Below are 14,513 nucleotides of genomic sequence, written 5' to 3' on the forward strand. Positions count from 1 at the left end.
GTATGCTAACAACAAAGTAGGCTCCACTTCTTTATCAACATAATTTGCCTTTTCTTCAACATCGTTAGCAACATTTCTACATTCCGAAGCATAATGACCATACTTTTGACAATTATAACATTGAATTTGAGACTTATCATACCTCCTTCCATATGACCTTGAGTAATTTCCTCTACCACGACCTCTTATTTGTTGTGAGTCATGGATTTTTTCTTCATTGTTGGTTGTGTGTTGACCGCTTCTTTCTCCTCTTCCACGGCCTCTTCCTCTTCCTCGGCCACGTGCATTTCCACGTCCTCGGCCCCTTTGATTTCCTCCATGTTTTTCGTCTCTTTCGTTCAACGAAAACTTTGTTTGTAGCACTTGCTCCAATGCTTCTTGTTTCTTTACCACCTTTTCTTCATGAGCTTGCAACGAACCCATGAGTTGATCAACAGTCATGGAATCCAAATCATTTGACTCTTCAATGGCTACAACAATGTAGTTGAATTTGGAATCCAACGACCGAAGGATCTTTTCAACGACCCTTGTATCAGTCATGGTTGTTTCGCCATATCTCCTTAGTTGATTTACAATAGCCAGGACCCTCGAAAAATAATCTGAAATTGATTCAGATTCCTTCATATGCAATGCTTCAAATTCACCCCGTAACGTTTGGAGGCGAACCTTCTTCACTTTATCAACTCCTTGGAAGGAATTTTGAAGAATCTCCCATAGTTGCTTTGCATTTTCTGCACTAGCAACTCTTTGTAGCATTCCATCATCCAAACATTGATGGATGGTCATCACCGCCTTTTGGTCCTTCTTTCTCATGGCTTGTAAAACATCTTTTTCGGCTTGAGACAAAGTTGCCTCATCTTCTGGCTCATCATAACCTTTGGAAACAACTTCCCACACATCTTGTGCTCCCAAAATTGCCTTCATACGGATACACCAATTTTCATAGTTATCTTTGGTGAATCGAGGCATTTGAAATGGAACCGAATTGTTTGCCATTTCTTCTCTCTCTCACAAACTAGCTCTGATACCACTTTATTGGAAATAGTGGCCTAGTTACACACACAACACTATACTATTTGGAAGAGAATAGAAATGGAGGAAAATACTTTTTATTTCACTTTATAGAAAATGAGTACAATGCATGGATTTATATAGGCTTCAAAACATAAATGTAAATGAAACTTAAAACCCCACTAACATATCATTTAGTAGGCAAAACTTCCACTAACCCACTAACATGACCATTTAGTAGGCAAAACTCCCACTAACCCACTAACATGACCATTTACTAGTTGTAACTCTCATGCCCCCTACTAACTCCAATAAAAAAACTCACATAAATATAAAACACCAAATAAAATAAAGTTTAATTTCTAACAACGGTTTCATTGCGGGTTGTGACAATAATTTTGCTCCCAGGTGCCCCGACCTCGAGAGGAAGTCTCGGGAGCTTCCAGTCATCATACTTGTCGTTCCAAACATCATCCAAAACAAGAAGAAACTTCTTCCCTGACAAGTTCTCCTTCAGTTTCTGTTGAAGCATATTCAGGTACATGGAATCGTGAGTTCCTGAAGTGACTTCCTGAAGAATTGCCTAGGGACATGGAATCGTGAGTTCCTGAAGTGACTTCCTGAAAAATTGCCTTTGTCACTCTATGAACATTATGCATGAAAATCATCAGAAACACAAACCCATGCCTTGAGATCAAAATGACCCTCTACACGTTCATGATTATAGAGGAGCTGAGCAAGAGTTGTCTTACCAATACCTCCCATGCCCACAATGGGAATGACGGAGACATTGTCAGCACTAACTTCATCCCTCAACAACTCCTCAACTATAGCCTCTCGATCTTGTTCTCTGCCATAAACTTCAGATTTGTAGACCAAAGAAGACGTTTCACGACCTTCTCTTATTGTCTTGGACCCAATCCCTTCAGCATTCTCTTTCAAATTGAGGAAATTCTTTCGTATTTTAATATCTTCAAATCTTTTAGTGATGTCCTTTACCTTAGACCTCATATCTTTTTTGGACCTCATATTATAATAAAGCTTGACAGGGTTGAGTTGTCGTACCTTACTAGTTGTACTGGTGCTAGCATGAGATTGTGGCTTGATCAGCTCTCGTCCCAAAGTTTGAGTGGCGAAGTCGTCCAGCAAATCATCCAAATCGTAAGCCAAGTCGGTGAGATCGTCCATCCACAATTTGACAGCAGCATCATTTTCCAATTGCTTGTCCTCTGCGTTAGCCAGAACAGCACGAATAGCTGGCACCATTTTCTCCAGCTTCTTCAACTGAGCATCCATTCCCTCACGACGGGCATAGTTTGACACCGCCGGAGAGACCAACTTGTCAAGCAGCGCCTGAATGATCGGCCCCAGAAAGATCCCCGCAACCTCCATCGATCAGAACGAAAAGAGATAAATATGCTTGCACCTAATCAGATTCAAACCAAGAGGAAGAGCAAGAGCAAGAGGGGGTTGGTTGACTGGAAGCTTCAATAGTCTTTGGACATTACTTTACCAAAGGATAGAGTTGCTGCTGGAATGCACTACCGTGGGAGAAAATAATTCATGGCACTTGAAAAAGTAGTTGATAAAAAAATCAGACAACCAAAGCATCATTCAATTTGGAATCTTTTATCTCAATCTATCCTATCAAATTAAACAAAACAAAAACCTTTGATATATGCCAATTTAACTTTACTGTATATGCCCTGCTATGATGATTTTTGTTTAAAGCGTTATTTTCTCTGACAAAAGCATGTTTGTGTGCGCTTGTTATCTTTTATTACAATAACTTACTTTAGTGTTTTTTGTTATTATTATTACCTTCACTTGCATCCCTTTACTTTAAAATCTAAAATTACATTTAAGATTTATGATTTTGTATATTTTGCTTTTAATAAATCACAATCTCTTGTTTAAATGAGTTTATTAATTGGGTGTGCAACAGATAGTTAACATGATAATTATTTGAAAGATAAAAAATATATTTATATACTTCCTCTATTTCATATTATCTAACATTTTATTAAATTGTTAATTGTGATAAATAAGTGATGAGGTGATTACAGTATTTCTTTTAAATCAATGTTGGAAAGAAATTTAATTCAAATTTTAACTCTTAACTTAATTACATTCTCTAAAGCGTTTCACAGTCACATCGGTTACATAAAACAATAAAAAACGGAGAAATAATTCATAAAGTAAAAGGAAAAAGTATTATTTATTTATTATTATTATTATACTTTGGTAAACAAGACAACAAAGAGAAAGAGACCCAAGGGTTCAAACACTGCTAATTGGCGGTGTGGTTTTACTCGGATTGATTCATAATGTTCACTATATTATCATCAGTAGCTTAAAATCAAGACATTTGTAGTTTAGCGGTATTGTCTCACATTTTATAAAAAAAAATTGAGAGTTTAACTTAAAGCGTATTTAAATTTGGATGGCCTAGGCAATGCGATTTTAGTCGGATTGATCCATAATCAACTTTAAATTAATAATTTTGTAGTTTAGTGGTATTTTCTTAAGTCACACAATTCTTCTCAACAGGTGTCGCTCTCACGCTCCAAGCGCGCTCCCACTCTTACGCTCTGCGCGCGCTCTAACTCAAATTCTCACTATTTATGACATAATTTTGCCGCTTTTCCGCTCCTGCTTTCGAATTCGTTTTTGCTTCCCCTCTATGTGACTTAAGTATTTTTTCACATTTTAAAATAAAAAGTTAGTGTTTAACTTTAAGCGCATTTAAATTTGAATAGTCTACTCTTGCACTAATAACTAATTTAATTTGAATTGAGTTTTTCAATACAAACTCAAAATTCCCTCAAACCAAATTACATCCCAACCAATTAAATAAATGAATGTCTAACTAAGATAAATAATTTAATTTGTTGGAGAATAAGTGAATTGTACATATTTTTTAGATCATGAGCCAGGCATGGAATAACGAACAATTTTTTTAATTTATATTACTTTCTTCTTAAAATTAAAATTTTCTATCTCGGGTATTATTTGCAGACATGCATCTTTACATTTGAGTGCAAAAAAAAAAAACACACACACAATGCATGTCTCAAAGATCTGAATATATCACAATTAACTTTTTATTAAGTTGTTAATTGTGATAAATAAGAGATAAAGTGGTTACAGTATATATTTTAAAGCAACGGTTTGAAAGAAATTTAATTCAAATTTTAACTCTAAATTAATTACAATCTTTAAAGTCATGCACTGTCACATCGATTACATAAAATTATGGAAAAGTAGCTACTACACTATTCAGAGTGGAAGTGCCGTGGTGGGTAAAACTGATTGAATTCAGCTTTTGGAAGAAAGAAAAAGAAAAAAAGGAGGGGTCTACTATAAAGTGTGGAAATAATTCATAAAGTAAAAGTAGGAGAAAATATTTATTATTATTATTCTTTTTATTATTATTATTATTATTATAATATTATATACTCCGTATATATTTTGGCCGACAAGACAATAAAGAGAAAGAGACCCAAGGGATCAATAGCTTAGTGGTATTTTTCACATTTTAAAAGTAAATATTTGAGGGTTTGAGTTCCATAAGAACAAAAAAATGAGTATGAATATGTTTGTTGTCAATAAAAAATAAAAAAGAATCAAAAGAACTCAAATTAAGGCACATTTAAATTTGAATGGTCTACTCATGCATGCAAAGTGTTAGACTCGGTTTCCTTCATAAATTTGGAACTTGTTCTTCATTTATTTGCTTTGTTTCAAGATTTGTATACCTTTTCTGGCTCAGCTTTATATCTCTGTAATGCCATCTTGGCTTTAGGATTTTGTGCCTTTGAAATACCAAAAAAACAAAAAAAAAAAAAATTGAATCAAGTTTTTCGGTACAAACTTGAGATTCCCTCTAACCAAACTGCATCCCAACTAATTAAATAAAGGAAAAAGTGCAAAAAAACCCCTGTATTATTGGGATTTTGTAACTAACCCTCTTGAACTACATAAAACCCAATAAAACTAACAAATTGTTGCATTTAACCCCCTTGAACTAACAATAGGGTGCCGAAAAAGCAAAAAGACAACATTACCCTCAATTAACCATAGCGACCTGTATTCGGCCCTCATTTTTCTGCAGAGAGGGAGAGAGCGAGCTGAGCAAGGAATGACAGTGAGATGAAACAGCAGGGGCTCGGATCGGCTGTGAGCAAAGATGGCATCACACGCCGATGTTCAAGGATCGGCGACGACGAACGGCGATGTTCGAGGGTTAATGGAATGGTTTCGTCGGAGTACTAGTGAGAGAGAGAGAGGGAAGGTATGGGTGACGGAGAGCCGGTGGCAGTGGACCTCAAAGTCTGTGCTGCGGCACACAGGGATGAGAAGAAGCTTGACGACGGCGACGGCAAGGGCGAACCAGATGAGGTCGGCGGTAGGTTATGATTTGGGGTAGCTTTTTTGCGCCTTTCATGGTTTGATCGGTGGGTACAAAGAAGAAAATTTGTGTAGTTGAGGAAGGAACAAGTTTAGGGATTGAGATTCAACTAAAAAACAAGTTTAGGGATTGAGATGGGGAGAAAGAGAAGCGAAAAAGGATAAAGAAGAAAAAAAACAGCAACTCCAATTCGGCAGTGAAGAACTCGGCTCGACGATGGAGTAGCGGCAGCGGCGAGCTTGGAGATAGAGAGCGAAGAAGGCTGTGAGAATGTTGATGGTGCCAGCGAGACAGATCCGGCGGCGGTAGATCCAGCGGAGACGACTGGTTCGGTTATGGCTGTGATGAGCTCTGCGAAGAGGGAGATGATTGGGTCTTGGAGATCCAGCGAGACAGATCCGGGTCTTGGATTTACAGATCGGACCGGGTTGAGAACTTGGAAGTGAGCCGAGAAGCGATCGCCAAATGATTCATGATGTCATGGGTAGAGCAGCGGCAGATAAGATCGATGGAGCAGAAGGTAGAGCAGCAGTGATTCGGCAAAGGGTAGAGCAGCGGCAGGGGGGTTTCTCGGATGGAGATGAGAGGTCCGGCAAAGGGTAAAACAACGACAGGAGTATCAGTCTCTGTATTTGTCATGATGAATTTCATTTTCCCAGCTAGGGTGGATTGGTTGGGCAGAATGGTGGCTCTGGAGGTTTTGGGTGGAGAGCGATGATGGTTTTGGTTGAAGGTGGTGGTGGACCGGTGGTTATGGGTTTGATGTGTTATTTGGTTACGGATTTGGAATTAGGTGATAGCTGGGGGTGGTTATGGGTTTGCAGAGATGGGTGGCGGTGGTGTTGAGGCGACAGGGTTGAGGTGGAGGAGGGGATGTCGCAGATGGTGGAAGGGCATTATTGTCCAAAATATTCAATTTGTCTATCGCGTGAGAATCACGCGCTCATTTTTGGACGGCCGGTGACCGGATGGAGTGATATGCAACAAATTTGTATAGTTCAGAAGGTTTTATGCAATTTTGATAGTTTAGGGAGTTAGTTGCAAGTTTCGCAATAGTACAGGGGGGTTTTTTGCATTTTTCTATTAAATAAATGAACGTCTAACTAAGATAAAACCTAATGCATGATACATAAAAACCTTGCAAACCTAAACAACCTCCTTTTGTTAATTTTCTTAGTGTACAGGTTAATTGCACTAACATCCCTTGAGGTTTAGGTCAATGTCACTTAGATGACGGTCAAAGTGTTGTCTAATCGCTCCCTCAAGTTTGAAAAGTTTGCAAACACATCCTTTTAAACTATTGTAGTATAAAAAATGACCAATTTACCATTTAACTTGTTAACAAGTATTCGTGAAATGACCCATTTAACCTTCCTAACCAATATCTCGCTCTCTCTACTTACAAACCCACCACCACCACTACCACAATCTCCATCGCATAACCACAACACACCAACACCACCAACACCACCACCACCACCACCACAGTTGGCAACACCATTATCACCATAACCAGTAACAACCACCACCACCACCACAATCCCTAACACACCGGCGCCATGGTGTGATAACAACTGAGTGTAAGTGATCGATTGCAACCAATGGGTGGTTTTGGTTACCTCTGCATCAAAAGCTCAAGGTCACCAACTGATCAGATGACGATTTGGGGATTTATAAGCCTTAAATCGATGACCCAAATTGGAAATCGAGGCCCAAATTGAACCCAATGCAACTACCATCATCGATTCAGAACCTAATCGAAACCCAACACCATCACCATCCGTCGAAATTTGTGGTGAATTTTTTAATCGGAATCTCTTTAGAACTCCTCCATTCCGTCTCCAATGCACTCTCTCAGAAGCCTGTCACAATCCCACCCTTTCAGAAGACAAGCTCAAAACCCCAAACGATGTCGATTCAGTCTCAAGGACGTTAATGTTTTGATTAAAGAAAAGGTTGACCTCCATGACAACGACGTTCTGAGTTCTTCGTCGTCATCCTCGCAGAGGGTATCAGCACGAGCCAAGGCTCGTAATTTGATAACTCAGTTGCAAATTGGGACGACTGAATTGAAGAACTTGACAGATCGGGGCAATAAGAGGTTGGCAATCATGCTGGAGTTGTCTGGGCAAGATGATGGGAATGTTTGCCAATTCGGAATGTTGCCGATTCAGAGTGGGAGGTGAAGAGCTTCACAGCGATGGATACATACAATACTCGCCAATGGTTTGGTTCGGTCTAATGTTGCGATTGTGGAAACGCGTGGTGATAGCTGCCGATGCAAAACTAGTTGTCCGTTTGGATTTGTTCTGGACAAAAATTTATTATGGATATGGATATCGCCGGAGGTTGAGGTGTAAGCTTTGGTTAGGTAGCGCTGGCATTGGTGTGGTGGTGTTGTTGAAGGTCTGATTCTATGTTAAGAGAGAGAGAGAGATGGCAGGCTGGTGAGGGGTATTTCTGTCATTTAACATGACCAATAGTTAGTGAATATAATTGAATTAAATAATAAGGGACAAATATGACTTTTGAAACCTAAAGGGGTGTCATTGTCCAAAAAATCGTTGATCGTCATCTGAACGGCATTGACCTAAACATGAGAGGATGTCAGTACAATTAATCCATTTTCGTATTGAAGTAAGTGACCTTTACTGTAGAAGATAAATCACATCCACATACGATAAATATAGAGTGAGCTAGGCATACTAAATCATTGGTATTACCCAACCAATTAAAATCCACAAACCATGAAAGTTCTCCTATCCTAGGTCACACAACGGGCGTGTATGCGAGGACGCACAAAAAGGGCAAAATCTAAGTCACATATAGTGGAGTCAGGAGCAAGAGCTGTGAAGAATGCGCTAAACGTGCGAGCGACACTTGTTTAAAAGAAGTATGTGACTTAAGTCCTACGACTCCTACCTACAAAGAAAAACTGCCCTCAAAAACCTAAAATGGGGGATTTGTTGGGCATATCAACGACAACACAACTATCCTAATCTCACCATGGAAATGGGAAACAAGGGTGTGAGTCCCAAGTTGAAGTGGCACGGGAAATGGCTAGCTGCCTCACGTCTCAGTTCACTAAGTAGACAGGTTCTCTAAAGACAGGTTCCTTAGAGAATAAAAACTGCTGCTGCTACATAATTGAGCTCAAAAGTATATATATTCTGGTCAGATACTAGAATAATAGATTAATTCTCCTGTTAAAAGAATATAATCATGTATAGAAAAACATCCAAAGATGCAAAACATCAAAAATCCAGACTCAATTGTCGCGGAACAGTAGAGATGATGGATACAAATAAATTTAAAAAAAAAAAAACTTGGAAGCAATAGGACCGATAATAAAGTCCCTAAAACACCAAAAAGATCAATATATTTGAAAAAAAAAAAAAAAAAACTAATTATGCAGTAACACCACTACTAGTTCACATCCATAGGAGGCAGAAGATGCAAAGCCCAGAACACAAAATTTTAAAACAGGATATCATATGAAAAAAGACCTAAAGCCCTTGCTCAATAAGGTAATCACCCATCCTTTCAACAACCATGTTACACTGTCCAGGAGTCATGGGCTCGTCATAGATACCGATGATAAGAGCTTGGCCAGTCTTCTTAATAGTGATGCCACCAGCGCCCTGCGGGATAAATAATGCAACATGATCACAAATGCAACTACTTTGTTTTAATGTCCTCTACTCATAGAACTGTACCTTAAGAATTCAAATTGTAGGATGGTTATAAATTACTTTCTTACTGATCAAACAATTGGATCAACGGTCATTCAAATTCAGAATTTAAATGCAAGCATATGGTAGCAGTAAAAAGTCCCGCAAGCAAACAACCAAACAGAAAGAGTTCACTTTCGAAATCATATGAAATGAAATTGGATTCTGAACTCCCAATTCTCAATAGTATTGTTCAGAAGAGTGCCTTTCTTACTACCTCAACATGCTCTATCAATTTAGATTAGATGTGGAATGAGAAGTGTACTTTGGAAACGGGTAAAGGGTTTAATTTTCACTACTTAATCCTGCCATCAAACATGGACCGTCTAGTATCATAAGAGCACAAACAAGATTAGCCAGGGCATATTTATGTGCCTGATGATGATGGATAGCATGGTACAGAAAGAAATCTCATCAATAAGGGCACTTTAATTATATAATAAAGAAAGGGTGTAGAAAAAGCAACAAAAACCCTCAAGTGATCATGTAGTGGCAAATAGCAAGTGATGCTTTCAAGTCCTATTAGAGGTGGGTCTCTTATGTAAGCGCATGGATGCTTACCATCACAGCATACCAGGTAACAGGGTTACTATCATGCGCTAAACAATAATGCAAACTGACCTTTACTAGATAAAGATAATAACGAATGAAATACAAGTCCACTGGAATAGGCTCCACATTAAGTTTTAAAAGCCAAAAGGTGAAGTGGTTATTGAAGTATACAACTGAGGCTTTGCTTCTATACCGCATCTTTGAAAAATCAGTAGGCGTAAAATTTAAATACAACGAATGAAATACAGATCTACTGGAAAACGCTCCACATTAAGTTTTAAAAGTCAAAAGTTGAATTGATTATTGAAGTATACAAGTGTGGCTTGGCTTCTGTAGTGCATCTTTGAAAATTCAGTAGACGATTAAAAATGTTTAAAATTCAAATACAATGAATTAAATACTCTTATAGTCTTATCGATAGTTATCTATCGGAACAATACTGTTACCGATATCAGTTACCGATATCTGAAGGTGGTGGTGGGAAACAAAACAAACTATTTACATAGATGGTATCAATTAGAAAAGAGGAAAGAGAGTGATGTTCTCAATTAAGATTTCATAATAGAAACAACATTATTAAGTATCAAAAATTCAACGAAAGACTACAAGTAGAGAATCTTGTTCAATTTATGACCTAGGAAAATTAAAAAGAAAAAAGGAAGAGGAGATTTAGAACAGGGCTCTCATTTTATGTGGTGATCGCATGAAGATCACAGTAGGATTATAGCATGGCACTGATAAATAGGTAATGGATTTCAGAATTGAAGCATAACACGCGCTTAATCCAAGTGGAACAAAAGGGAACTAAGAAACAAAGTAATATCAGAACCATCAATCATGTTGTCTGTCTTGCACAAGAAATGATGGGAAAAGAGGCTTCAATGAGACAGATTAAATACCTTCTTCCCACGGATCACAGCGCCAGCCTCTCCTTGGATTACCATGTACTTTGTGCCGCCAAGGTGTAGCCCGGTAGGAGCAAGAAAGCCAGGTTCATCAAAATCTTTATTGATGCCAGTCATCTCTTCAGGCTTGAACTGCAAAATTATATTAATCAACATCAACATGAGGGGAAATCAAATCGGAAAATTTACAGAGGTGTATGGCAAAAGAAAGTGCATAACACAGTATGTAGCATGAAAATGGAACAGCTTTATATAATATTTTAAAATCTTAATAATCTTAAGCAATATTAAGATATTATAAGGCTGCAACAAACAAGAGAGAGAGAAAAAAAAATCATATGTTATATTTTTCAAGGTATCAAACAAAATTGCACATTGCCATCAGTACTAATACTAACAACCAAAGGAACATCAAAGTTGATGCTTGCAAAGGGTATGAAAATGATGCTATAATCTCTTTATTTTCCAATCTAAAGTTAGGGTTTTGATCAATTCTAATAAAATGGATTAAATAATCTAAGCTCAACAATCTATCAAAGTAAATATTCTAAAATATATATATGTTGCATTTGGGAGCACCGAATCGGCACCTTGGGATTTGGAATTGACAAAAATTTAGTTCAAAGTTAAACTGAATTTCCTCCAATTCTAAATCCAAAGTCCTGATTGGTAACATAGCAATAGTGAAAGAAGTGAATCATCAGTCATACAATTGGAAAAAAAAGAGCAAGATTCGATCCATAAATTGAAAAACAGAACAAATAGATCTAGTCCGAGATCTCCAATAGGTCAGGCTGATTGAGAGCATACATACTGGGAATGGAGGAAGAAAAAAAAAAACTTTTTTCAGAACTTATTGAACCACAGTGAACCGAAATTGCACTCTCTTAATACAATTTAATTAAGAGATAACACAACAGAGAAATTCCAAGATAAAAAATATAAAATAAAAAAAACCCACATGCGCATTTATAAATATATGTATATATATACACACGTGTGTGCGGTAATGATAAATCAACAGATTGAAGGAGAATCAGTTGAACATACAGATCTAATCAAACTCCAGGACATTGATCACGAGAGTCAACATTTTGTATAAATACAGATCCAAAGAAGAGCAATTATAACCAAAGAGCATGAAATTGAAGAGATACCACAAATGATAAGATAAATTACATAACTAATTGATTAAATATCACCACCAAAATTATTTAACAGACCCATATAAGTAACATACAAACATATAAAATAAGATATATGCAGAGAGAGAAAGAGAACCTTAGGGAAAGAAGCGCTCTGAGCCCAGACGCTACCGTCGAGGCCGATGATAGCAGACGAGGTGAGATGGTTACCGTCGATGTCGCACATCAGGTGATCGTCGACGTAGGTTTGCCACGACATTTTCAAACCCGGTTTCTCTCTCTACTATTTCTCCCTCTATGTGTATTGTGTATGTGTGTGTTTGTATCCCCTGCTGCACGATTTTTCTCTGTGTGGCATTCTGTGTATCGAAGACGACATAAATAATTGTCTGGAAAGTTCTGAAATGTGGGAGAAGTGATTAGGTGTGCCCACTTTTTGGAAAAAAAGAACTGGGTGGGGTCCTAGTGATACATCAGCCGATCATTTTACGTGATTGAATCATTGCCGTTCACATGCGATTTCTCTTTTGGTTTGCCGCAAATTGCCAATCTAGATCTTGCCACCTCAGCATTGGATTCAATGGTGGGTCCACACGTATTTACATAAAATTATTATGGAGTGGATCACCAAACATAGGCCGACCCGGGTTACGGTTTTGCTAACCTAGACCCGATCTTGCCGACCTTTGATTGTTCAACAAAACTCGTTTCAGTAATAATTTCTTTTCGAGGGCACGTGATCTCTTGGATTTTTTTTTTATCTCTTATTTTTTATATCTAATTTTCTATAATATGTATACATTTTTTTGGAAATATGTAAAAAATGTCCTTCTAAGTATAAAAATACCCCCTAAAATTTATTCTTCCCTTGTATACAATATATGTCTCCTTAAATTTTTTTTTTCTTCTTAAATTGTAATTTATTATTTACTTTATCCCAAAAATATAAATATCTCTATATATATCCACCTATGTCTCTCTCACTATATATATTATACTCCATAAACACTAATTCATATATATATATATATATATATATATATTATAAATATATATTTAGTGTACAGTATGGCTCCATCCCTGGAAAAGCCCTGCACTGCATTATAGTAGGAGTGTGTTTGGAGCACCTCTAATTTTTAAGAAAAATAATTCACTTTTGAATAAATTTAAGATAAATTTTATTAAATTTTCTTTTTTAATATAGTTCAATAATTAACAATTATAATGACAAAAAATTTGTTAAATTTAAAATTATCATAAAAAATATTTACTAATATATTAATTATTAATTATTAATTAGTGATATTGTAGTAGTTTAATACACAAATATGATAAGTAGAGTCTGTGTTATATATATTGCACGGTTGCACCATTTTTGGGTGTCTCGCGTGGAATACTGATACAAATATGGATGGGTAACAATGTATCAAACGGAAGCAATAAGATATGCAGATCCAAATAGACATGGAACCGGGGGAGCCAATTAAGGCGCAGATGGGGCAGGTCCCCGGCCCGCCCCACCCACTGCATATAACTGCGTATTTTGATTATTTATATGGGTTCGGTGTAAAAAAAAATCCTAGGAGTGATGTTATTTAATCCTGACAAATACAAAACTGGTACTTTACTAACTTTATGTGGCAGTGAAAAAATAGATAATTTAAAATTAAAATATAAAAAGTCTTTCAAAACAAAAACTATCCAAAATAAGTTAACAAAACTAACTCTCTTTACTTACCCAAATGAAACTACATAAAAATAAATAAATAAAGTGATGGAAAGAATAATGTATGAGTTGGAATTTTAGGATAATAACATTATAGAAAAAATCTTGTTTGAGTTGAAATTTTAGAATAGCCACGTTAGACCATCTCCAACCGTTTTTTTTTTTTTTTTTTTTTTTTTTTGTGTAAATTTAATGTGTCATAGATTTGTACAAAATATTTAGATTATTTATTTTTAGAATATCTCCAACCACGGTGTATATATATATATTTTTTGTAAATCTCATCTGTCATAATAGACTTACACAAAAAAATTGCATTATTTATTTTTAGTTCCAGCAGTTATTTTATACCTTTTGTGTCAATATCATATCTGGACCCCATATAATTTTTACAAACCTGACTCGTTAGTGGAATGAGAAAGAGGGAGGAAAAAGGAAATATGTTGATGTGGTTACGTAAAAAAGTTATGTAAAATACACAATAATTTTACACCTTGGTAATGTAGTAATATATTTTAACAGACTGCTGGAGATAAAAAAAAAAAAATTGCAAATCATACATGGCAGTGTATATTTTACACGGTAGGGATGCTTTCGTTAATGGAATGAGAAAGATGGAGGAGAAAGGAAATATGCTGATGTGGCAGTGTAAAAAAAGTTATATAAAATACATAACAATTTTATACATTGGTGACTTAATAGCGTATCTTGATAAACTTTTGGAGATAAAAATAAAAAAATAAAAAATAAAAATATATTTTACACAAAAGAGTATTTTAACCGAACCGTTGTATATAATTTGTTGTGTAAATATGATGTGTCGTGATAGATTTACAAAAAAAAATAAAAAATAAAAAATAAATAAATAAATAAAATTGGATTATTTATTTTTAGCTTTAGTAGTTGTTTTACACCTTTTGTGTAAAAATATATCCCCCAATAACATCCCATTATATGTTATACAACGACTCACATAATTTTTACAAACCTACTTAATACAGGGTTGATTCTTTAATGGAATGAAAAAAAAAG

The 14,513-nt window shown here is 36.2% G+C and overlaps 2 protein-coding genes across 2 annotated transcripts; both read right to left on the minus strand.

Annotated features, from left to right (window-relative positions):
• Positions 1–1,366: 1,366 nt before the first annotated feature.
• On the minus strand, positions 1,367–2,403 carry LOC132281245 (putative disease resistance RPP13-like protein 1). The gene is made up of 2 exons (XM_059782968.1): positions 1,693–2,403; positions 1,367–1,594 (listed from the first exon to the last, which is right to left on the minus strand). The coding sequence occupies exons 1-2, from the start codon at positions 2,401–2,403 to the stop codon at positions 1,367–1,369; spliced, it is 939 nt and encodes a 312-aa protein (XP_059638951.1).
• A 6,264-nt stretch (positions 2,404–8,667) lies between these two features.
• Positions 8,668–12,125, minus strand: LOC132284515 (profilin-3-like). The gene is made up of 3 exons (XM_059786624.1): positions 11,892–12,125; positions 10,605–10,742; positions 8,668–9,063 (listed from the first exon to the last, which is right to left on the minus strand). The coding sequence occupies exons 1-3, from the start codon at positions 12,012–12,014 to the stop codon at positions 8,929–8,931; spliced, it is 396 nt and encodes a 131-aa protein (XP_059642607.1). The 5' UTR covers positions 12,015–12,125; the 3' UTR covers positions 8,668–8,928.
• Between the last annotated feature and the right edge of the window lie 2,388 nt (positions 12,126–14,513).

Source organism: Cornus florida, unplaced genomic scaffold (genome assembly GCF_030987335.1).
Source record: "Cornus florida cultivar Cherokee Brave unplaced genomic scaffold, ASM3098733v1 CherokeeBrave_3.0.0_Hap2_Chr11, whole genome shotgun sequence".
NCBI lineage: Eukaryota > Viridiplantae > Streptophyta > Magnoliopsida > Cornales > Cornaceae > Cornus > Cornus florida.